Source organism: Battus philenor, unplaced genomic scaffold (genome assembly GCF_028537555.1).
Source record: "Battus philenor isolate CCGP_79_NKW_IND1 unplaced genomic scaffold, ilBatPhil1.0.hap1 SCAF_6, whole genome shotgun sequence".
NCBI lineage: Eukaryota > Metazoa > Arthropoda > Insecta > Lepidoptera > Papilionidae > Battus > Battus philenor.
This window is the reverse complement of record NW_027181726.1, coordinates 13,694,631-13,719,779: the sequence shown is the minus strand read 5'-3', so window position 1 is coordinate 13,719,779 and position 25,149 is coordinate 13,694,631. Positions and strand designations below refer to the sequence as shown.

Genomic DNA, 25,149 nt, shown 5'->3' with positions numbered 1-25,149 from the left:
AACCATTAATTTTTGTACGAAAAAAGGATGCACCCTGCATCCTTTTTTTCGTAGGGGAAATCCTGCGTGGGATATCCCTTCGCTTCAGGGCAACGAAAGGGTTATGCTCTACTTATGCTGTACCTACACTCCTACTAGCTAAATGCCAACGGTCTTCTTCAACGCATTTTGTTAAAACGACGGAAACGCCTTCGCATACTACCGTAGTTTCAACAGCGGTGGCCTAGTGCCGTCATAAATACGCGAGATTGACTTCATGTGCCACCACAGGGCCTGGACATGCGTGCGTCGGATCACCCCGAATCCGTCGCCTAGGCCATGTTATTGGGGTTAGAGAAGAACGTGCTATAATCACCTCCGACATCGTGGTCTCCGATTGTGAATGAGGAGTTCAGATGTTCTTTCTATCTCTTTTCGCAGCCTGCTACAACAACACTTTTTTGCAGGTTATACCAGCGCTATGGGGTGTACCCTTACATTACCTATAATCAAACACCCTGTATACATTTGTAATAACGTCTTTCATAATTGTTTCGTCATATAAACAGTAACTGAGAAACTATGCCTAATATAAAGACATTCATTACCTCCTATTTTTTATCAATAATTAGATAATGTAATGGTCTGTTGTTCAAAATTTCTCTAGGAAAAAAACATGTGTCGTAATAATGTAACAGTGTGCGCTAAAGTGTTAGTCACAGCGTGAGATACGTGAGCGGTGAGACGAGTGATATCACGAATGACAAGACGCACACGAGATATTTGAGAACAGACAGCTTGACACTTGTCTACCTGTCCTGCCGTTTACACTACAGCAGAAAGCAAGGCGTAATATATAATACTGTATACTTTGGATGGTCTTAACATATATAAGGAAAATAATCAGTACCTGTAAGTCATATTAACAAAGGACCAGTAATAATCATTTCTTGTTGTAATGCTATTTACATATTTAAACGACAATAAAATATTAAATTAAATGCATAATTACAGGTAGAGGTCATAGGACCTCTCTCTCTAACTTCCATATGCACAGGTAACAAACAGATAAACTTTAAAAATATTGATAAACGTGTATACAGTTATCATTGTCATCATCATATCAGCCGACAGACGCCCGCTGCAAGACAAAGACCTCTCCTCCAATGATCGCTACAATGACCGGTCAAAAGGTAAGTAAGTGAGCGAATGTACCAGTATTTTTATATCATGAAGTCACCACATATCCTCGACTTTATTTGACAAGGTAATAAACATTCTTATTACGATTCATTGCGAGAAAATGTCGCCGAGTAGTTTGACACTAAATCACGTTTCAAAGACAAAAGGACCATCGATACAATATGCTCGGAATGCGGCGCGCACCTAATGACGTGTTGTCGACATCGAAGGAAAGCTTTTGATTCGATACATTCATATCATTCCTTTTAGTGAAATCAAGAAGAGGTCGTAATAAAAAAGTTTCTAATCGAATAAATAGATAGAAACTTACACAAAATAAATTAAACTTGAAAAATATTACATCAGATAAGAATTATTAAAACTGCACATTTGACAGTTCGCTTTGAACTTCGCACGAAAGATAACTCACGTGGTGCACATGTCGCTTTTAACTGTACGGACACTTCCGTTCCGTGAACTCAGTACAGATGAAGCTGTAAAATCCCCCGGGCTAATAGCATCAAATTCAACCGGAACCAAGACATGCTATCATGTAATAATTGCACTACCACAAAATAAATTATATTTATTTTACATTTAATCAATAAATAAGTGATGACTGTAATATGTAATATCCATATTTTACTGCAATGCAACAGGCTAATTTATTAGGTAGCGCAATCTGTCGAGATAGTATTAAAATAAATAATATATAACAATAAAGACATTTAGTATATGAGTATATTTCTCAGGAAAATTTCGAGTAGTATGAGTATAAAAAACAATTTTTGCGGAAGAGCTACCAGTGGCGATTTAAAACCATGCCTCGCATGGCAGACAGGTGGGCGATTGCAAGGTATATTATGGTACGCACCGGACACTGCTGCTTCCTTTGGAAACTTGTTTCTGAACTGTAGCAATCTTATATAACTAATGCACAAAGTGTGAATTACATAAGATTATATCCTGTGAATTGAACCCGAAATTCTGTCTTCAAACTATTTGCTACATACTATGGTTGGAAGTTTCTTTGTCAACAATGATGTGATGTTAAAAATTATAAATATACGTGTCTGCTGTATTCACTTATCAATTAATAATATAAATTATATTTTAGACTGGATGGAAAGTATTATTAGCTTGATATACTGTGTAGCTTAGACACAGTGCAAGGCGGAACCGGAAATTGGCGCCGTTGTCTATCTAGACGAATATAAAGTATTATTGTAAGATATTACTGTTAGGTAGTAATTTTGATTAAAATCTTCCAGTTTTTAATCAGCCCGAGCTTTGATTGCATGTTATCAGTCAAATCGCTATTACTTTCATATATAAAAAGTACATGATATAGTATAATTTAAATAATTATTAATAACGTACGTTCAATTCTCCTTTACTGTAACCACTGTAAATTAGTATATAAGAATTGTTACTAACAAGCACAGCATACGACATCTACCTACAAATTGAACAGACAACCTTCTTAAGATCGTCCAAAGACGCTTATTACAGGCTTCGAACTGATTCTATTGTAAGGTTATGGAATGAACTATATCTAGCCGTGAATGTCCTACGACTGAAATGATAGCAGTGAATAGTTCCAGATGATCTTTGTACAAGGTTCGCTTGCCTGTATTAAGATCTCAGTGACTACAATTCAACAATTTCAAATTCTATCCTTATTATGTTACATGGTTATCTTCTTTCCAGCTGATGAACGCCCACTATAAGGTACAGGCCTTCCCCAAAGGTCGCCACGATGACCGGTACTGCGCGGCCTGCATCCAGGGACTTCGCGCGTGTCTACATGTCGCCTGTTCACTCAGTGGACGGTCTACTCACGCCGCGTCTACCGGATGGTCGCAAAATATCCCCATATATATATGACATAGTTATTAATGTGAATCCATCTATGTGAGTGCATAAAACAAAGCAAATCTCAACATGTCCCTGTGTTGGTATAACCGCAATTCATTACAAATACAGTCACTCATTTAACTTCACCTTATCGTGAAGTGTAGAATGACACACGAGTACAATTACTGTGGGCATTAGATGAAACCGCGAAGTAAGGTGTATAAAGGAAAAACCACAGACAACTCTATTGGATGCAATTACGATTGTCTGTGGTAAATGTACTGATGACAGGTCTCTATAGACACATTTACTTCTGCTGGTAAAAAAAATCATTTATTTATTAATTATACCATCCATTTTAGATCAATTAAAAGGATCCCTTATATTCTATTAGAATAAATTCAAATTGAGTCCCTTCTAATGCTATCAGGGTTCCAAACGCTTTCTGATCTGTGTAATAAGGCGTAGTTTTGAGAGGCGGCAAATTATTGGTACTATCATTGTAACAATAACGTCCTGTGTGAGTTTTAATTTAAAAATCGAACTAATTGTTAAGGCAGTGAATCGCTTGTTCAGAAGACAAACTCAACTTTTCCTATAGTGGACGTGAATAGAAACTCGCCTTTTTGCTAAAATTACGCAGTAAGTTTATATTTCCAAGAATATTGGCAATAATTTTAACAGACAAACATGATGCTTATTTTGGAAAACTTTTGTTTTGCATCCACAAATCACAACATAACTCAAATATACTACGATTTACACAAATGTTGAATTCGCTTAACCAACGTTATTATAACACAAGAGCCGTCAGTTGCGTTGTATTTTAGTCAAATATTCAGTTATATTACTAACATTGTGTGACATTACTTTGCATTGTAAATTTTAGTACTTTAGTATCAGTTACTTTTAGATCTCACAAATCCTGAAACTACGGTCTAAAAATAGCTATGCTTCAAATTAAGAATATTGTGGTGGCGTCGTTTTTAATGACTTCAGAAAGGCATATTTATTCGAGTTTTAATAGTTTCCGTTGGATATATAATCTTATAATAAAGAGTACGAACATGTTAACAGAGTACAAATTATTATTTAAAAATGTAATATGTAATAATACTTAGATCACACAAAGTGGACAGACGACCTAGTTAAGTTCGTCTCGAAAAACGCGTCCTACTTTCAAAGTTATCTTATTGGAGATTTATGGAGATCTACGTCCTGTAATGAAAGTTCTGTTGTTGAAATTATGATATACTTGGTATTAATAAAATTAAATACTCACAGAGCTAGGTTTGTTGTATTCAGTGGAGATATTCCTGGAGCCATTGATCGAACCGTAGCCAGTCGAGGTCGGGGAACTAAGGCTTCCGCCTGGCGAGCTCAGGCGAGCCGGCGAACCACCTCTTCCGATCGGAGAAATGGTACCACCGGGGGATGTTGTCCTCGCTCCTGGTGATCCAGTTCTACCACCGGGACTTGACACTCGTCCGGGATTAATAGAGTTTTGAAGGTCGGCAAGAAGGGCATCTGAAATAAAAAAAAGCAATATTAAAAATAAAAATTTTTTTTCAATATTTCAAACTAAGGCAGCTGTTATAAACATCACACACCACACCGCAGGATTCGTATTGAGGGGCGGCCACCCGCTCCTTAAATCACGAACAGCGTTGGTGATACGTGAGAGGATCCGGATCCTCAAGCTACTAAACCGCTTACACAACCATTATATACACAGGTAGAGCTGCTACCTTAGTGCAAACGACATCGGGCTACTGAAATGCGAGTGCCCAGTAAAATTTTTCTGAAAAGTTCACGGACCCTTCTGTTCCGTAAACTCAGTATCGATGAAGCTGTAAAGTCCACGGGCTATCAGCAACAACTTTTGCATTAACAATTATGAGACCTGATAAGCTTGAAGAAAATGATGATATAAACGGTTGTGAAGGATGAAAAGAGAAAGCGAAATTAAAAAATAAAATAGCTTTAATCGACTTGTAATATCCTTTTCCAGGAGGGAAAGGGAGGTACAAAAAAGAGAAACCAAATAAAAAACTCAATAGGGATAGATTGAATGAAGCACTACACTCGAATTTAAGATATAAGGATATGTCGCTGACAATGTTTTATTTTTGTCTACAGTACCGATATAATGTATGTATTGGCCGATCATTAATGTGGGTTGACAAATACTTTGTCTTCACGAATATCGCACTATTATTGCAAACTACTAATTTTATCACAATAAGTGTCAGCCTCTTTGTTTTATATGGTACCTTTATTCTTGGAAGTCTCGGTTCTGGGACTAATGACGGGCATATTTTTTTTAATTTGGAGAAACTGTAAACCTTTTCTCTTCTACCATTTCGAACACAATAACAAAAGTTTATTAGGCAGGTGTTAATGCACCGTACAACTCAGGTAAACAGGTTCGTATATTCTGTTTAGGGTTTAAGATAGTATTTACCAATCTTTTTTGTGCCATACCCGACTTAGCCTTTCTAAAATTCTTACGCCCCTTTAACATATATAATTCTTATATTAAAGCGAAAGGGTTAGTCTCGCGTCGACTCCCCTTTCGGATCACCCCTCTTAACAACCAAATTCCCAGTGTGGGGCGTGGGCTCCACGTTGGGAAGCACTGTTAAGTAGGATCAAGATTGTAATATCATCCTCAGCTTATAGACGTGATAATAAACACTCATTTTGATACAGACCTATAGACTAAGTTATTTTTTTATTTCTATCGTGTATCGAAAGCATGAATCAGGCACAGACATACCAGCAGCCAATTTATATTAACATAAACATAGACGTAAAAGTTTTTCTCTCTATAACTGAAGTATAAATAAACAACGAATGGTATTACGTAAAGAAATCAAGAAGGCGAATTGCAGTGAGCTATTTGTCCTACACATTAAAATATGCAAAGTTCTCGAATAATTTTAATATATGCACCTAACAACTTGCAGTTACGCATAATTTTATGTTATGCATATTTAAATATTATTATTTTATTTCATTATTATCCACATAACACATAACGACATTAGCTCGACTAGAATTGGCAAGTTTAAATGTCAGGGGGAGGCCGTATAGCTCTATACTGATCAACGCTGGGCCTAACGGTTACTTTAACCCTTAAATGCATAATGATGAAAAACTGCGACATACCACTTAAATACAATAGTTTACAGTAAATGTGTTGTATATTTGCAATATAAGGTTTTTTAAAAATAAGTGTAAAAATATTATACATATTTTTTTCTAATTTTCCCTACATTGTAGTGAATTTATCTGAAGGATATACATTTTTTTAAAGTATAGAGTCATGCATTTAAAGGTTAATGGCCCCGTATGAGGGACCTCTGGTACTACTTATCTTAGTCTATGACAGGGACTTTTCTTTCATAATTAGTTTTCGAAGCATTCTCTTCCTCTCATCCTTCACACTATCTATCACTCTCATGGCATGCACCGTTTCCCACCCTTCGCCACATTTCTCGCCATTATCATTTTTTTTACATTTATACAATTTCATTTCTAATTTTCTACAATACTTTTACTTTATAAATACAAGTTCTTATTTACAACTAATATCCTTTCTTTTTTTATTTTTACAATTTATTTCTTGCTTGTCTTATTTCCTTACACGACTTAAGTTTTATTTTGTTCGTAACGATCATCTACAAGGTGGACAGTTGATCTTATTAAAGTTCTCATGTGCCGCTTGCAACCGGACTTATTTGAAACATATATTCTATGTCCAGCCGTATACGTGTTACGGACGGAATAATGATGATGACGATATTACATTTAAGATACGGTTTGATTATGTTTATTCCTTACGGGACCTTCGCGAATTTCTTATATTATCCCGCATAAATAAAATCGCACGCAAATAAACACACTTGTGTACAATGTGTTATACATACGAACATTTGCCGATTTATTATATATGCTTTTGTTATGTAAATGATTATTTATTGACTTTTACCATAAGAATCTGTTTACAGAACAGTATTGATTTTAATCACAACATCACTCATATATATATATATATATATATATATATATATATATATATATATATATATATATATATATATATATATATACACCGACTTTTAACCTCAGAATAAAAGAGCACACTTAATATTGTCGAACGTTTTTGTTTAGCCAACAAATGAAAAGTTTAGAATTCGCGATGCGTGAACTGAACATTTAAATACTAAAAATATGATATTTTGACAACTTAAAATATTAACAATATTAGAATATAAAATTAAAACAACATCTAAAAATTTTAACACTAAATAACGAATAACGTACGTACCGAAAGATCAATGAATCAATGTACAACGAAAGAGATAAAATTCAACCTTTGTTTTGTTACAGATTAAGCACTTGTAAACGGAAGATACTATTTTAGGAAGCGCATGTCCAATCGTAACGAACAGATAACCGCGGTGCAACAAGCTATTTGACCAGTGATGTCATGCTGGAGCGAATCGAACCAAGTTTAATTGGCGCCTTCGGTCATGAGACAGTGTCACATGCCTACAGGGATAATTTTAACTTTATTAAAGCAAACATACGTCGCAAAAATATAACGTTTCATTTAGTAACAATTATATAACGTTCTCTTTTCTTAATAGCTATAACAACTATACTATACTGAGCTTGTATTGGCTGTTTTTTTTTTTTAAATTTAAAGCAGCAATAACGTAATATACATAACAGTGCTAAGAGGTTATTCTAAACTAGAAATCTTTGGAGATGGATCCATCACCACTTTTATATAGGTATTTATTTCTTTGTTGTGATTAAAATTTACGAGCTTGACAGATTTTACGTTTTATTTAATTGGCATTATGAACTTTAATTCGTACAATTTTTTTTTACTGTCATTGGTGTCCAAATGACTTTTGCAGATTCCGAGTTGGCACGCCGCTGAATGTACGAAGTCTAAGACTTCTTTTAAAGTAGCAAAGCTTGAAGACTTTTACCGGATTGCAAGGCCACCGTACTCTCATATCGTTTCGGTGGACGATCCATAGAGTGACTTGACTAACTTCTTTTCCGATTTGTGGTCACCACTTCAAAACTTCATGGTCCTAGTGGCCGTCTGTCCTGTGTGCTACGTGGCCTGCCCACTGCTACTAAACTTGCCAATTCGCTATATTGCCTTAGACAATATTGGTAGTTTTCATACGACTACAAATTTATTCTGTTCTAATTCGGTGTCGCAGTGTGCAATGTCAATGAAGCCTAACGTGACACACCAAGCTAAGACCTAGGGCTTACTTATTTTAAAAGAAGTCTGAAAAAGATAAACAAAGAATTTCTAAATTTTTACCGAAAACTGACGGAGACCAAAGTAGTGTAATATAAACCTATCAATGTGGTAATATATTACTGGCCGCAAACAAACTTTCGTTTAGACGTGACTGAGTGTTGCCAGATTTTCTTTAATTAAACTCAAAATATATCTTTTCCTGCGTATCAATAACATTTTATGAATTTAAGTAAATATTTTATATGCAATTCTCTCCATATGAAAGCAGATTAAATTCAACGTGTTAAATATATTCGTAAGCACATACTCAATTGAATTGAAAGTTTAAAAAGTAAAACGGTGTATACAATATCCGTGCAATTTATTTTACACGTTAACGGCCAGTGACTTTCGGAAACTTTTTATTTTTATTAACGTCGCAGGTATCTTAAAGTAATTTTCGGTTCGTTTTAATGTCCGGACAATGTGCGTGTGCCGTATTTACATTGCCAAAGTTTCCCGCGTTTCGCTTCGTGCGGTTCGAAAACTAGTTTTCATTTGGACGAGTTCATTGGTCTTCTTACGCCTCCAGGTCCAGGCTGCGGCAAATATATAAAGGCGAACGTCCCACGTCTTAGCCAGATTAATTCACGAAAGTTGTAGTGAATGTATCACTTTACATTTTACTACTTCACATTAGCAAAGGTATATTGCAAATTCCATTTGGGCAGCAATGAGAGTCAGGTAAAAGAAGTAATTACTTACTTACCTTACTGTAAATCCTAAAATAAACTACAATAGACGAACGGACGGACCATCCTCAAGGTTGTAAATGTTAGAAAAATAAACAATAGAATTATGAGCTTGTTTGCATTCTCTTATTCGTGTTGTAAAACCCGAATTTAATTTGGACCTTCGTGAAAAAAGCGACAACAAAACCAACAGGTATATAACAGGTTGTACCTGCAGACCCAGGCGTTCTAACAAAGCAAGCTCATTAAGAAGTAGTTAAATACTTTTTAGAAATGTAATACAAAAATATGTTTAACAATAAAGAATTATTGAACCCACTTTATAAACAAATACATACACAAACAATAAAGTACCTACCGGCTTCGCTAACTTAATGGCCGCATCTCAACCCTCCCTTATGGGTGGAATTTCATAAAATCCTTTCTTAGCAAACCTGTACTCGGCGAAAGGAATATTCCTATGAAATTTCAAGGCTCTATACCTAATGGTTACAGAGAAGTCCTGATGAACATACAAAAATACGGAATTCATTATGTTACAGTTTATTACGTTATTATAGGTAATTATTCCACTTTGGGTATTATAGTAAATAGATTGGCATATATATAAATGTATATGTAAGAGAAAGCGCTATGTATTGCTAAGAACGTTACTCGACAAGTTACAAGGATCCTTTCTGTTCTTATCGGTCAACTGGGCTTGAGCGAACGTATCTCGGATATTTTGAACAAGTCGTTTTAATATTTTAAACTTTGACATTATACATCCGCATTATTAGACAGTGATCTGTGAGGTTTTTATAAATGTAATTTTTTAAAATTATCAGGATCTATATTACACAGACATTAGCGTCCGAGCCTGTGTTTACTAAGTCTCTTAATCTATTTACTAAATTAAATCGTAAATAATTAAAAATTAAGTTGTAGTCGACTAATTATTATGACTATTTTTTTTAAATCTTTGCTGTCTTGTTTGTTCATAACGGCACCCTATGTCCAGTTTTAAAAAATATTATTATTATATATCTAATTTATTTAGCAATATTTGATATTAACTGCCATTTTAATAAGAGCAATTTGAGCAAAATGTTCTACTTATATATTTTGGCTAACATTAGAATATTAAATAAAAAATATGCGGAAAATGGCACCGACAGAAAGTTTGCAAAATAAATATTTTATAACTAAAACGAAAAAATAAAAAAAATAATTATTTAATTTGATATACCTAATCCTTCAACTGCTTCAAAAACTTCTGCGTAATCGGCGTCCGTGTTTGTTTTTGTTTTTAAAATCTTCCCGTATACGTCATCATTCACCGTATAATATGATCGTGACATTTTTTAAAATTTAAAACTCGCACGCACTGTTCACACACTACAAACTGAACTGGTCGAAACGAATTCGCGCGAAAGCACTAAATAATAAAAAAAAAGAATCCGACGAAAGGGCGAAGGATTCTAAATTTAAATATCTTCTTTGCCCTTAGTCGGCAAGGAGGCACGGGCGGCTCTGTTATGGACTAATGTTGTACTGATTCACCTCATCGAGTCGAGCGCCGGGCCGCAAAAATCGCCTCTCATTGTTCACGTAAATTTTAATTTCCTTAACGTTACACGCTGTATATAATGTACACCTTAAAGGCGTTAGCACGTTTTGTATTCAAACAATTTAAGTAAACCATTTTCAATTATTGTATATTATTGATTGGCGAATTTAATATTTCACGGCTACGCCCATCGTAAAAATAAAGAATAAAACTACTTTATTATTAGTTACTGACCATGAATTCGATTGTGTAAATTTTATTAGTTGCTGATCTCCTGTATTAAAAAAAAAAGCATATTACGTTTTCTATAGAAAAAATAATGACACGATGTATTCTCGTATAATAATCATTTACAAAAATAATAATAAGTAGTATTCTCCTTTGATAATCTATTTAAAAAATAATAATAAGCTGTATTCTCGTTTCATAATCTATTCAAAAAATAATAATAACCTGTATTCTCCTATGATAATCAACTCAAAAAATAATAATACGTTGTATTCTCCTTATGATAATCTATTCAAAAAATAATAATATGATGTATTCTCATACGATGACTAAGTTTCTATATTTAAACAAATAACGCGTGAAATATTTTTATTAAAGTGTAATTAAAATTCAATAATTATAGAATGTTAGTCTTAAGGAATTGTAATGCCATCTTTTGATTGAGTTGTAAACAAATAAAACAGTTTAATATGTACCAAATACATAGATATCGCATTTAATGACGCCGGTGACAGTAATGTGAGATTCGATCTATTCATTAGTTTCATCTTAATTAAGTTGATGTTATCATAAATACATTTAAAAAACTTTTAAGTTAAACGGTTTTTTAATACCCATATTATGGTGGTTGTGGAAAAATATGTACCTAGTCCGCCATATTGGAACGGCGTCTATCTTGAATTTTAAATTTTGACATAATCATTGTGTTTTACTAGTGTAGCCCCTTCATTTGATACCCATATTGAGGGGGTTAAGGTAAAAAAATGAAATCCGCCATTTTGTATCGGCATTTGTATTGATTTTATTATATTGTATTGTCATCTAAATTAAATGTGTGTACCAAATTTTAGATCAATCTGACAACGGGAGGGTGCTTAAATTTCAATTTCTAATTTTGACCCAAATAAACAAATTCCGTACGGGTCGAACTAAATAAAAACGGTTAATAAACGAGCCATGTCTTAAATAAGAGCAACATCAAAACCTGGAAAACGCACCATGATAGTGTCGTTATAATAAAAAAAAAGATGTTCGATGTTACTAAATTTAAAAATAAACCGTATTTTTTTTTATAGATTGTAAACGAAACGCAACGGTGCGGTATGGAACAACACTACTACGTACTCGCGCATGCAGACGCCCTGACAATGAAGACGGCGCGTTGTGATGACGCGCATCCCGCGGAATTCGTCTCGCTCACACTTCACGCGCGCTCCGAGCTTTATTCGACATTAAAATCATTGTTACTAAGTATAACATAATCAAATCATAATTATATAATGTTTAAATCGATTTTTATTTTACTTACGATTACTTAAGCGATTTTTAAAGTGAACGTGAGACGTAACGATGAAATATAACTATGCTTGACAAAAGTAACTTTATTTATCTGTAATTATAAATGATAGAAACGATATCGTTCTTTTATTCTAATTTAAAAAAAAACACAACACAATGAGTACAAATAGGGAACGATTTTAGATCGAAGTTTTTAATACTAATAAATAAAAATAAATAAATAGCGCTAACAATATATATTTATGAAATTCTATTAAATTTAACAGTAATATTATTTATTTAACATACATTTTATACGTTTATGTTTTAGTTTATAGTGAACATATATCCCAGAATAATTATTAAATACTTGTATAAAGTGGTATTTATATTTACATTTTTCATCTTCGTCTATGAGCATCCAGACTTGAAAACTCTCTTGAAAAATTAATTTTTCTTTCATGAAAGATTTCAACGATCTTTTGCATATTCAAAAATATAGAACAAAGGTGATGAAATCTCATACAAAACAACTTTATATATCTCATAGTCAATAATTTCCACATGCTGATGATATTGTTGTTTACGGGTGATAGATAATTGGACGTCCTTTATTACAGTCATCACCCGTGCAAAAATTCTCTTAGCAATAATGCACACTGGCTATATAAGAAGCTGTAAAAGCTTGAACTGCTAAAGGCGTCCAGCAGCAACCGAATATAGGCAGGTTATATAAAAATCTTCCGTTGTTAAATAGCGCTATCACCAGATATATTTTCGTTCCACAATTTAGACCAGTGTTTCTCAATCTTTACAGTGCCATGCCCCACCTTAGTCTTTCTAAAATACATACGTCCCCCTTATGTAAAATACATAATTGTTACATTAAAAAATAAATTGTTCACTTAAGAAATTTAAATGCTAGGTTTTAGAAAAAATCATTGACTAAATTTTTCAAACATTTTATGAAAAACTGAAATTTGAATCCTAATTAATTTTAATGAAGATTTTTCTATATTTATTATTTATTGCAATAAACGAAACAATTAAACAACACCAGAGCGAAATGGTTAATTTTATCGAATCCATTTTCTAATTGCTCCCCTTGGCTGGCTGGAAAACATTGATTAAGACCATATCTAATCTGCTGGATATTCAATACCAGACATGAAAACCTGTTGATATTAATGATTTATCTTGTTCTTGAAATGAATATTTTCTTCTTAAAACAATTAAACATAACATAAACATTATAAAAGCGCCTTCTTACTTAAACGCGGCAAAATAACTACTTACTACGGTTACTAGCGCCTGACATTTTTAAAGCGGCAAAGTAAAACAAACAGCAAATTTGCTATACCGAAAATATTAAAATGTTTTCTGATATATCATTTTTAAAACATTATTATAGTGCTGTCTAAATGTAGTACAATAAAATATGCTACTCAGAACGAGATGAGAATTGTCCGCATTGTAAAATGCGAATTTAAGACATACAATTACAACTTCGATGATGTACTATAGAATTTTAAAAACATTGATTAAAAAATTTGTAGATCAAATATGCCAATAAAAGCTTTTTTCTAAACTGTACCATTTGTTCCTCATATCAACAAAACCAAAGTCTAATATTTATAAGGTGATAGATAGATTCGTTTGTATTTAAGATATCTCATAACTAAACAAAAAGCCAAAATCATGTCACACGATATCTAGCCTTCAAAATCATCATCAAAATTTTTATTCGAATGGGCTATTACGTACAAGCACTTTCGAATTGTTAATCAACATAAAATGTCCGCATTGTTAACCCTACAGAAAGCTACCACCGGCTCGGAAGGCAGTTCTGCTGAGATAAGCCGGCGAGAAACTCAACAGGTGCTCTTTACAAATATAGTTTTATAAAGAGCGCTTGACAACAATTAGCTTCCTGAGTGACCATCAACAACATTTAATTCCACGCATTAACTCCAGTATGGTATTCTTAGTTAGAATTATATGTATACTATTTTATACAATATTTTTAAATAATGGTTCTGAATCTCTCCAGTGGCAGATCTGAAATTGACATTAGAATATTTTGTATATGCGTATACCTTGTGTCATAATTGAAATATTTAATTTTTCAAGACAACCATTACCATTGATTCTTAAATAATTTTGGATGTTTTCGCGGACAAATAAAATATTATTATAGATACCAGCTTTACTATGAATTAAATAAAAATTTTTTTTTGTTTGTTATTGTTATTTTTCTATCAAAATCTGGTCATTGCAGAAAAAAAACCTGTGGCGGAATAAAGATCACCTTTAGTCCGCCATAGCTTACGTGGGGTTGTTTACTGGCGGTAACAAGTAAAAAACTAGTCCGTATATAACTGTTTATTTCTGTCAGATTTATCTTTCAACTGGCATAGCCCTTATTTTCGAAAAAAAATATATTCTATCTTTAATTTTTTTACGTAACTTGCACCGCTGCTCAAGTAGCATTTTCAGATTCCGAGAGTGCGAAGGGGCAGAGTGCAGAGGGCGCTTAGCCTAAGAGGTTAAAAAGGGTTTCCTGGGAAGCCACAGCACGAGCGGCTACGTACTACAATTTCACAGGATTAAAAATAATATAAATAAATAAAAAATTTACATATACCATTAAAAATTTTAGTTTATAATTTTTTTATGTTAATTCTTTTCACACTGAAACAAAATCTTTTTCGAATTAAAGTCATGCTGAATATTAAAAAAAAAACAAAACGTTTTTTAGTTCTATATTTATTTGATAATATTCCCTAAGCCAGATTTGACAAAAAACCGTTCATTTGTACTTTTGGAAGATGGAAGTGAATTCAAACGTTTTTTTCGGCACATCAGAAAGTGAATAAACAAAAATATTACAAATCAGAATAGCTATTTGCTTCCATTACGTCAAATTCATACAACCGCACGGCAACCAAACGCGCCACTGACACAAAATCGAAATAGCACAAGGTCAAACTGTAAGCGTGACCTGATTCATACGTGAATCACTTCATCTGTACTCACCCAGATACGAACTGAAATCACTGAAGTACCGCCTCCAGTCTGAGCAGGTCAACTCCGGTGGACTAGATGGTCCACATTCGACGGTATATTTTCTCTCTAGCACGGGGGAGAAAGAGACGGACTTAGGGGATGCAGAGCGCGTGCGCACGGACGCCATACTTGAAGTAAAGTATATAAACCACGTCTGATCAGATTGTGGACAGTCGTGGTCCGACTGTGGCTGGGATTAGACTGATTATTTTAGAACAGGCGCCCGTCGTATGATGATGTCTCGGTCGCACTGGTCTAGAGAAAACTACGCGCTATTCCCGTCAGGTGCTCACTTCCGCTAATATTTCATAACACTTCGACTGGCCTGCATTAGGGCTTCACTAGCTTTCGGAAATGTATATTACAAGACTGAGTGAAAATTATCTTAGAACATTTTTAACAATGAGACTGACACTCTCTTTCCTCGGCGTCGTTCTTTGAATTTGCAATAATTATGTAATATTGAAAAACATTGGTTGTTTTAGCAAGACTATCCTTTGGATATAATCCAAACCCTGTAGATTTTTAATAGGACTGTATAAAAACGTCTTTCAATCGTCAATCCAGCGTCTTTAGACGACCTTAACTTTGTTAAGTATAAGTAACTTAATTTAGTGCTTAATGGTTATGACTTAAGAATGTACACGGGAGTTAGATTTTAGACAAATTTATACTTTGGGTAATTTAGAAGGCATCGGTGCCAGCAAACAAATGGCGAAGTAAAACATAGTGAAATATATCAATCTATCGTATTATACAGGTTGATTGGTTATAGATGTAAAAGCCTTAAAGGGGTGAATGTATAGCTCGTTTTTCAGCAATAATATTTAAAGTTTTTATACCTATTTTCCTAAGACCATATATCACAGTGATCACTCTGAAATATGTTATATTATTTTTTCATTTAGAATAAGACAGATCGATAACTCCTGGTAAAGCAAAGTCTGCAGGGATAGATAGTAAACAATAATTAACTTTAATATCTAGTAATCCGAATAATAATTTTGAATTCCTTTTTGCTATATTATGATTACGTTGTTTATTGCTTTTGAATCTATTTATCTATTTAATTGACAGCAAACACTCGCTCAGGCTATTAAAACTTTTACATCAATAATCGGCCACCTAATTGACAACGGAAATCATGAATGTTTTAGCAGCTTTACAAAGAGAGCCTTTATCATCACTAGGTTAAACCTTTAAATTTGATTTTTACTACTGCACCCAATTACGAGTGTTAAGCAATTTGGTTAACGAATAATCGTTGAAAAGGAGGCCCTTTGTCTGTCTGTCCACTTTTGTCACACCAATCGACTCATGTGCTCGTCTACAAACATCATTAACCTATTTTCATTTTAAATAAAGACAGCTCTGTGTTGAAATTAGAGTGGCGTTTAGACAAGCTCGTTTCAATAATTACTTTAACGTTTAATTTAATATGGACAAGTTTTTTGTAATTTAACATGACAGATATTCCTTATTAAAACATACATTGTGGTTACATTATTCATATAGTTGTTAAACGTACGGACATGTGTCAAGGTGGCAGTTAAGATCTTCATTACGCTGTTTTATGTACGACGCTGCGTTTCTTATATGGTCGTTACAAAATACATGCAATTTGTGGTTATTCATAACTTGTTATATGTACTTGGATGCTTGCGATTTAAATTGTCAGTATAGAAAATGGTAACATTTGTAATTTTAAAAATAGAACTCGATAGCCTTTTGTATGGATATAATGTTTATCAATGACTAACGAACGCTTATACAAGAAACTATAGTTAATCATCATCAGCTTTATCATAATAGCCAAAAGACCACTGCAAGGCATTGGTTTCCTTAAGAGAAGTCTTTGACTGTATCCTCGGTCAAAGAATAATAATATATAATACATAAGCAGATACTAGATTTTCAAATTTACACAAAATTATTGGGTGTAATGTTTACAAGGCAAGACTGTCCTATCGAATAATTTTTTAAAAAAATGTTTACTGATGTTAATCATATTTTAATACTTATTATCCTATTCCGGACATATTCAAGACAAAACATAAAAAATATTAAAATTAGTCTATCTATTGTAACTAACAAGACTTTGGTTTATAAATATAGTTAACGTAGAAAGACAAGTTTTAAATACAAAAAGTTTTTTTTTAATGAACTGATAACCGTGTATTACAAATTAAAAAAAAACTGTCATCATATACGTTTGACATTTTTCACAACTGTCAACCACTACTGTGCACTCTGACGCGAGACATGTCAAATTACGAAAAAATATAAAAAAGTGACTACACATTTACAATAGTATAAAAATGTACCATTTTTGTTTATACACACATAGAAATTTTCATATATATCCTAATTAACCAGTGGCCTTCATAGATGTCTTCTAGGAACCTCTAAAATTGCGTTCCAGTTTAAGCGCACAATAATTGGATAATTATTGAGTATTGAGACGTGTCATCACCGAGATCAAAGTAATAAACAATTCGTGGATATTGTATTTCTCATAGGCGTGCCCCTAATTTTTAAACGGTTTTATTTAGTTCGACCCGTACGGAATTTGTTTATTTATTTGGGTCAAAATTAGAAATTGAAATTTAAGCACCTTCCCGTTGTCAGATTCATCTGAAATTTGGTACACACATTTAATTTAGATGACCATACAATATAATAAAATCAATAATTTTATAAATCTAAGATGGCCGCCGGATTACATATTTTTCCTTAACCCCCTCAATATGGGTATCAAATGAAAGGGCTACACTAGTAAAACACGATGATTATGTCAAAATTTAAAATTCAAGATGGACGCCGTTCCAATATAGCGGACTAGGTACATATTTTTCCACAACCACCACAATATGGGTATCAAAAAACCGTTTAACTTAAAAGTTTTTTAAATGTACTTATTAACGATGTAGTAAACGTACCGGGCGTTCATATTGATAAAAAATCTTGACTTTCAAAAATGACGAAGCATATTTAAATTTACATTGTAATAGATCTAATAAAAATAGTAACACTGTCATTAATGTAATGTTTTTTTAATATAAATAGAATAATGACTTTTACTTTTACTATGTTTTTTTTATTTTAAGATATTAATGTTTACGTAAGGTTTATAAACTAAACTCTTACGTAAATTTAAAACATGAGCATATATTGTGTAGGGCGCCCTCAGCTGGGCGTGGGCTCTCTCGCACATTTTCAATAAGACCGATTTGAAGTCGTCTACATCCAGCGTCTTGGAAAGATTTTAACAAGTATCCGTCCACATTGTGGGTGGACGTTCTACGACGCATCCGTGGTCACTTATCTAGAACCTTAAAGTCTCTACTAACTAATACTGCAGCATAATAGGAAACTTAAAAATAAACCTACTATTTTTAAATATATATGTAGGTAGACAGTCGACATATTAAAGTTCGCTGGAATTCGGTAGATGCGGGCAGCGTATGACCATCTTTGGGGGAGGGTTATACCTTGCAGTGGGCGTGTATCGGTTGATATGATGATCATATATCATACAGGAAACATTAATGAAGTAAACGTAACGCAACTGACCCTTTATGCGCAACTATAACATGAAATATAACGTCTAGTAGTTTCCTCTAACTAATCAGTTATAATACAAACGCCGTAAAAATACATTTGGCGCCAATAAGTCAAGGTCTTAGCGGTATCTATCGCTATATCTGTAGGCGGCGCCTGTGCGAGTGGGTGCAAGTCTATTAAAGGTCGCAATACCCATTAATAACTTCTTACCTATAGAATTTTTAACATATCCAATAAAAGATAATAAATATAACGCGGAGATTAATTTTTTATCATTAATAGAATAAATTATCAACGTTTTATAATGAAAGAGAAATGGTCGCTTAGAAAAGTTGGCTTTTTATTGATATAAAGGAGGTTTTAGCTGTGGGACATTCCTTCCCAATAGATATACAATAGAACTGGTTGGAAGCGGCCTGCATCCACTTTCGACGACTTTAACAAGGTCTGTCCATCTTGTGGGTCACTGCGATTGCTGAACCTTAGTCTCTACCCCAGAACTTTAAAGCTCGGGCCATCAGTTCTGCTCACTATGCGGTTTGACCACTGCCATTTCAACTTTACAATCCTCTGAGTTATGTCGCTTATTTCCTTCCTTTACGAACTTGTCCGTTTCTAATGAGATCGCATAGATAACCAGAACAAAAAGCTCAGCAATGCCGGTTACTTTTGTCGCTTTGAAGTTTGAATTAAAAATCAACAATGTTGCAGTCAATAATGGTGTCCTTTCTTCAATATCTATAACTAAACAATAGATCATTTTTTTTTATTTCAACGCACCAAATCCATAAAAAATAAAAATAAAACTACAAACTATTTACGTTATAATCCACACATACTCTACACCGCTTTAGCAAATTCACCAATTTTACGTTAACTAAAATAAAAAATGAGTAATGTACTGGTTATCCTTTTATATTGGACAGGGTAAGATCACATATTGCGAGTATTCGACATGTCGTTGATTTATGGGAAAGTCATAGAACACAAGTAAATATTTACGTTGCATAAGAGACGAGTAAAACATTGAAATGATAATTAACTCAATCTTTAGAATATTGTCTTAGAATACTCTTTGTATTTGTGATTCTCGCATATGTATTTTATTTACTAATTCTAAGGTACTTCTTTCTTTAAAAATATTCTTGTAAGACATCTGTCATTGCTGTTTTGTGGTTAGTACACAGGTTTAGTGCGCGTATTAATACAAACATCACGTAGTTAAAATATTAATAAACAATATTATAGTGGTAGCATTAAGATATGTTTATGACTTCATCATGTAGGCCGATGGACGTGTGACAGATAGCCCGCGACGAGTTTTTGTCGGAACGCCTCAATGGAGCGCGACAGAAAACGACAACGTGACGTCGCAATAATAAAACCGACCTTGATTATTCCTACCTAATCTTGTTCGTACACACGTGTTTGTAATTGTGATTCAGAGTTTATTTTAAAGATGAAAAAATCTGTGTTTAAATCGAAAGCAAATTCGATGTAAATATAATTAAATTTCAAAACAGGCCATAGATAATTTTTAGCAAACGAGACTTAAAAAAAACTTATTAAAAAAAATGAATTATATCAGGGGGACCGGAAAGTAACGTCGCTTACTTAAGTTAAATTCATACGACTACATTTTTAACAACTTTTTATTTCTAATCAACAATATATTCACCTCCGTTATCAACAACCTTTTACCATCTAGTATTTAAATTGTCAATGCCGAGACGGTAAAAATTAATCGGTTTTTCTGTAAAATATGTCGACAGAAACGACATTATTTTCCGGTCCCCCTAATATTTGAAAATAGATTCTTGAAATAAAATAATTGAGAAACAATGAGTTATTTTATTGTATATCTCATTAATAAATGCCGTTGGCATTTACAATTGGACCAGGCAGCTATTTATTTTTCTATTGATGTAAACCAGTGTTTCCCAACGTAGGGCCGAATTTGATTGTTAAGGAGGGCAATTCTAAAGCGAACCCGACAAAAGTTTTAATATAAAAATTATATGAGTTATACAGGGGTGTAAAAATTTTAGAAAAGCTAAGGTGGGGATTGGTAAAAAACGGTTTCAAAATACTGATCTAAACTGTCACCTTATTGGCATTTATAGATTTAGCAGGCTTTAGTCTAGATCATTTTTATATAATTAAGCTGCTAAGCTTGTAGCTCTCTCGGGGAATCTTAGCTCGGGCCGGAGCATATGCAATATTAATAGAATCTGGCAACGGAGACAGTTCACAGAAAGGTGCATAGGATAGACTTTACAAGAACTATGTCAGGATCTCCTCAGGAACCTCAGTTCGGGAGTTATTTTACCGTGAGCTCCATGGTGACTTCAACTTGAGGTGATATTAAAAACGGTTTAGCTTTTCAATACGGGAGTGCTAGATCACTGTTGTACTACCGGAGAGACACTCGGCTTCAGTCGATTCACAACCGAAACTTCGATGGAAATCGGAAACCGAGTTTGCTAACTACTACGGTACCATTTCCGGATAATATGAGAGCCAGCTTACCTGTTATCACTAGTGAGGATTGAATCGTTAATACGTTTTTAGTGACGTGCGGTAAGTGAGTGTGTCTTACTCCCTCACCTGCTTGGAGAGTCAGGTAGAGCGTACGCGCATGGGGCACTCAAAGCTTATTGCTGACAGAGACGGGAGAGGTAAGACATACCGTAAATAGGTTCCTGCCCTCGGGCAGGTGTACTGACCCCATTGGTATAACTCAGGGGGAGTCAACCTGCGGCTCACGAGCCAGATATGGCCCTTTGAAGGATTATTTTGTGTGTATTTTTTTAATTATTATCATTCCGTGTGTGTTTCAAAATGTCTTTTAAATTACAGTATTTTTTAGTATTTATTAACGGCCCGCGTAAAAAATTAATTTAAAAAAAATGGCTCGGACTATCCGGGTATTTGCCCACCGCTGGTATAACCTAAAGGTTGCGAATTTTGAGGACAGTATAAACATCAAATTAGGAATAGGTTGGAGAAGCTATGGTTATTGTGATATATGAATTATCACAATAACATGCTATAAATTGAGCACTTTTACTTTTACGGAAACAAAACATCTAAACTGACACGAGAGAAAATACAACATTACGAAGATAAAGCTGTACATAGTGAATTCAAATAAGATTTATCTACATTAATCTGGTCACTGTATAGAATAACTTAGTTATTCAAGCTACAACAAGACATCTACGGCAATCGAGGTACTAGCAAATCTTATAAACACAGAAAGACCTGTCGAACATGTAACATGAATAATGGATGCCGTGTTAAAACGGTTGACATGAGCGTCAAAATTTCACACCATAAACAGGGAGTTGCGACGACTGAATAATTATTTACTGTAAATGGTATGAAAACCGACCAGAAGCGATAGTTGAAAGTGAAGTTCGCTTTGTACATTAGTTTCTACAATTACAGAAAAGTAACTTCATTTGATACGGGTAGAAACGATTACTTAAGACCGCAAGATTTCTTATGGAACCATAATAAATAATTAATGTGAATATATTTATAAATAAATAAAAATAAAGGAACATTAATCAATAAATGGATTTTTTTATTTATCACCTTTATAAAAGCTAATGAGACATTAACCTGTCCTGCATTTCAATCTATAAATAAAAATGTATGCTTGTCTGTATGTCTTTTATAGAATCGTAAAGAATGGGTTTCATCATGCGATGATCTTTAACAAAGTTGTTGTGCATGAGCTCAGGAAGGTTTCTAAGTTTGTTGTTTTTTTTTAACAATTTCTTTACTTTAAATTTATTTTAGTTGATGGCGCAGTAACCCGCGCTTGTTAACAAATATTACATAGGGCTAGATCACAAAGCTTAAAGTTGTAGAACAATTGTGATGAAAGTGAAAATAATGATGTTTTCATTAAATTTTTCTGAGACATACATATTTTCTTTACTTTTATTTGGAATATTAAAGACAGCAGGAATTTTCAAACAATTTAAATTCTACTCGTACATAAACGATTGTTAATTACAAACGTTTTGTATAAATATCTTCAATATAGTAATAAAAAAAATAAAGTTATTTTAAAGATAGAGATAAGATTAATTTATTTAACATTGAGACTTTTAACAGATTTCTCATTGATCGTACATTTATTTTTGACTCTACTCTTCTTCACAAGGTGTTATAGTTGTGAAGCAGGAAAAAACTCCACAAAAACACATCTTTTAATAAATTTACCAATATAGATTTATACATATACACTTCATTAGATATAGCCTAAATGAAATCAAAATAATTAAGCGATACAGACGATGTTGATAATTTAATACGCCGCAAAGATTTCCTTTGTTGGAGCGAAATCAATATGGAACAAAGTTCCAAGAGCCCTATCACTTTTGGAAAATCTGTTTCAATAAAAAGAAATTGGTACAACTCATAGCTCTACTTCTAATGGGATCAATGAACCGAGTACCGACCAATTAAATTTGATATCTAACACATCAGTATGAATACAACTATGCAGGCCTTTTACTAAGACATTTTAACTTGAAGTAAAAACGGGAAACTATTGACAAATAGTCGTTAGCACGGTAACGAGCATCGTAACTTATATCAGTAAAGATTTCTTTTTTTTTTTTAAATATTCGTCAAATTTAAAAAAAGAAACTCCGTGATCATGTAATTTTTTACCATTTAAAAAAAACAACTAGTATTAGTTGAATCTAAGTCGCTTGTAGCCAATATGGAAGACTTTCGTGGAGGCCAAGTCCAGAAATTGACGACTTAGAGGATTGAGAATACGTTGAAATAATAATGACTGACAATTTTAGGCAGATATTATTGTAGCACTTGTTTATATCTTATTATATATTATTTATGATCCACCTGTTAACACTATAGTTCAACAGTATTAAAGATTATAAACTACAACAAGATTTAAGATTAAAAATACGAAGAATTAAACTAAGGCATAAGGGGAGGATTTACAATGTATTAGAATAAATTATAAAAATACTATTCGTATTTTTTATGATATAAATTGATTGTTTAAGAACGCTTTCTAATTACTGTCAAGTTTTCCGAAAGTTAATTGAAGCCTTGAGCAGAAGCCACCGCGCGATAAAAAACGAACACAAATCACCAAATCCGTCGCGGAAAATAACAAAGCAAACCAAATTGATTCACTAATAAAAAAGAAACCAATCGTTCACTTATTAATTCGATATACGTGGGTACAGTTCGAAAGTTTGTAAAGTTCGTAAAGCTCACGCGGGCGACGGTGTCGGACGGATGTCGCAGAGTCAACTGACGGCTTGTCTTGCATTCAATGGGACGGCATCTAATGATCTTCGGCTCATTGTGCCGCGTAATGGGGGCGGTAACGAGTGTCCAAGGAAGGCCGACATAGCGGATCCCAGCTCGATTTTTCTCGGAAGCACACGCGAGTGGGAAACCAGGACGCGGTCAACCGCACCGGTGAATGCTACCATTTAGGACCGTACATTTCCTAGGTGCAGACGCAAAAAGCGCCATAGTAATACCACTTTCGAGCAAACTCTGTTAACGGGAGTACAAAAAAAAAACTGAACGCGAATAAAAAACTGTTCCGCGCTGGAACGCATCGCCTTTGTCCTGAATTCCGCATTAGATACGTCCACTCTAGCGAGACAGATCTAAAGATGTCGAAATTTGTAAACATCTTGAAGCAACAATGTACATTAACGAGTGGGAGGAAGAACAAAGCGCAGCGAATGGCCGCTCCTATGCCCGTCCACCGTTTAGACGAAGCGTTAACGATAGTTTAAAGACACCGCAAACGACGTGAATTGATTCGGTTATTCTTCACCGAACCGCGGTGTCAAGCGTGAAGCTGTTTACACTCGGCTATGAAAAATATTACCATTACCATCTTCCTGCAAAACTAACAACTCATACATAAGTTAATTAAATTCGCATAGTGTTAGTGATACCATAACACATAATTACAGATATGTAATGTTTTTACCTTCACAATTATTCAGGCTTTATCTACGTTATTCATTTGCATTGCATACAGGAAGGTATACTTTTTACACAGTACACTGGTACACTTCAGAAATATCTTTCTTTATTTACTTAATTCTTTCTTCTCAAAACAAAGAAAAAAAATTAACCCCATGAATTGTTCAATATCGGGAAATTGGCGAAAATTGTATTCACGCATCAAAAATATAAACACATATTTACTTATTTATTTTTAAAAATCCCACTTTTATATATTTGCGAGTAGTAATGGTCTGGTCATAAAAATTTAAAAATAAAACAAACCCTCGCTAAAAATCAGTTCTGTAATAAGACGAGTAGGGGTTCCAATGGTTGTTGGTGCTCTTAAAATATCTTGTCAGTGTTCATTTTAAGCTAAGCCTACAACAAAAGCGTTT

At 33.7% G+C, this 25,149-nt stretch overlaps 1 protein-coding gene across 6 annotated transcripts in view; it reads right to left on the bottom strand.

Moving 5' to 3' along the window:
* The window catches only part of Pax (Paxillin), a 100,226-nt gene that overhangs the window by 37,437 nt on the left and 37,640 nt on the right, over positions 1–25,149 (bottom strand). For 3 of the 6 annotated variants that reach the window (XM_068773214.1, XM_068773213.1, XM_068773215.1), the window contains exon 2: positions 4,301–4,545. In XM_068773214.1, coding sequence (XP_068629315.1) covers positions 4,301–4,545 — 245 coding nt within the window. Of the gene's footprint in view, positions 1–4,300; positions 4,546–10,273; positions 10,592–15,136; positions 15,354–25,149 lie in introns of those variants that run through there. The other 3 variants (XM_068773210.1, XM_068773216.1, XM_068773211.1) reach the window with 3 other exon arrangements.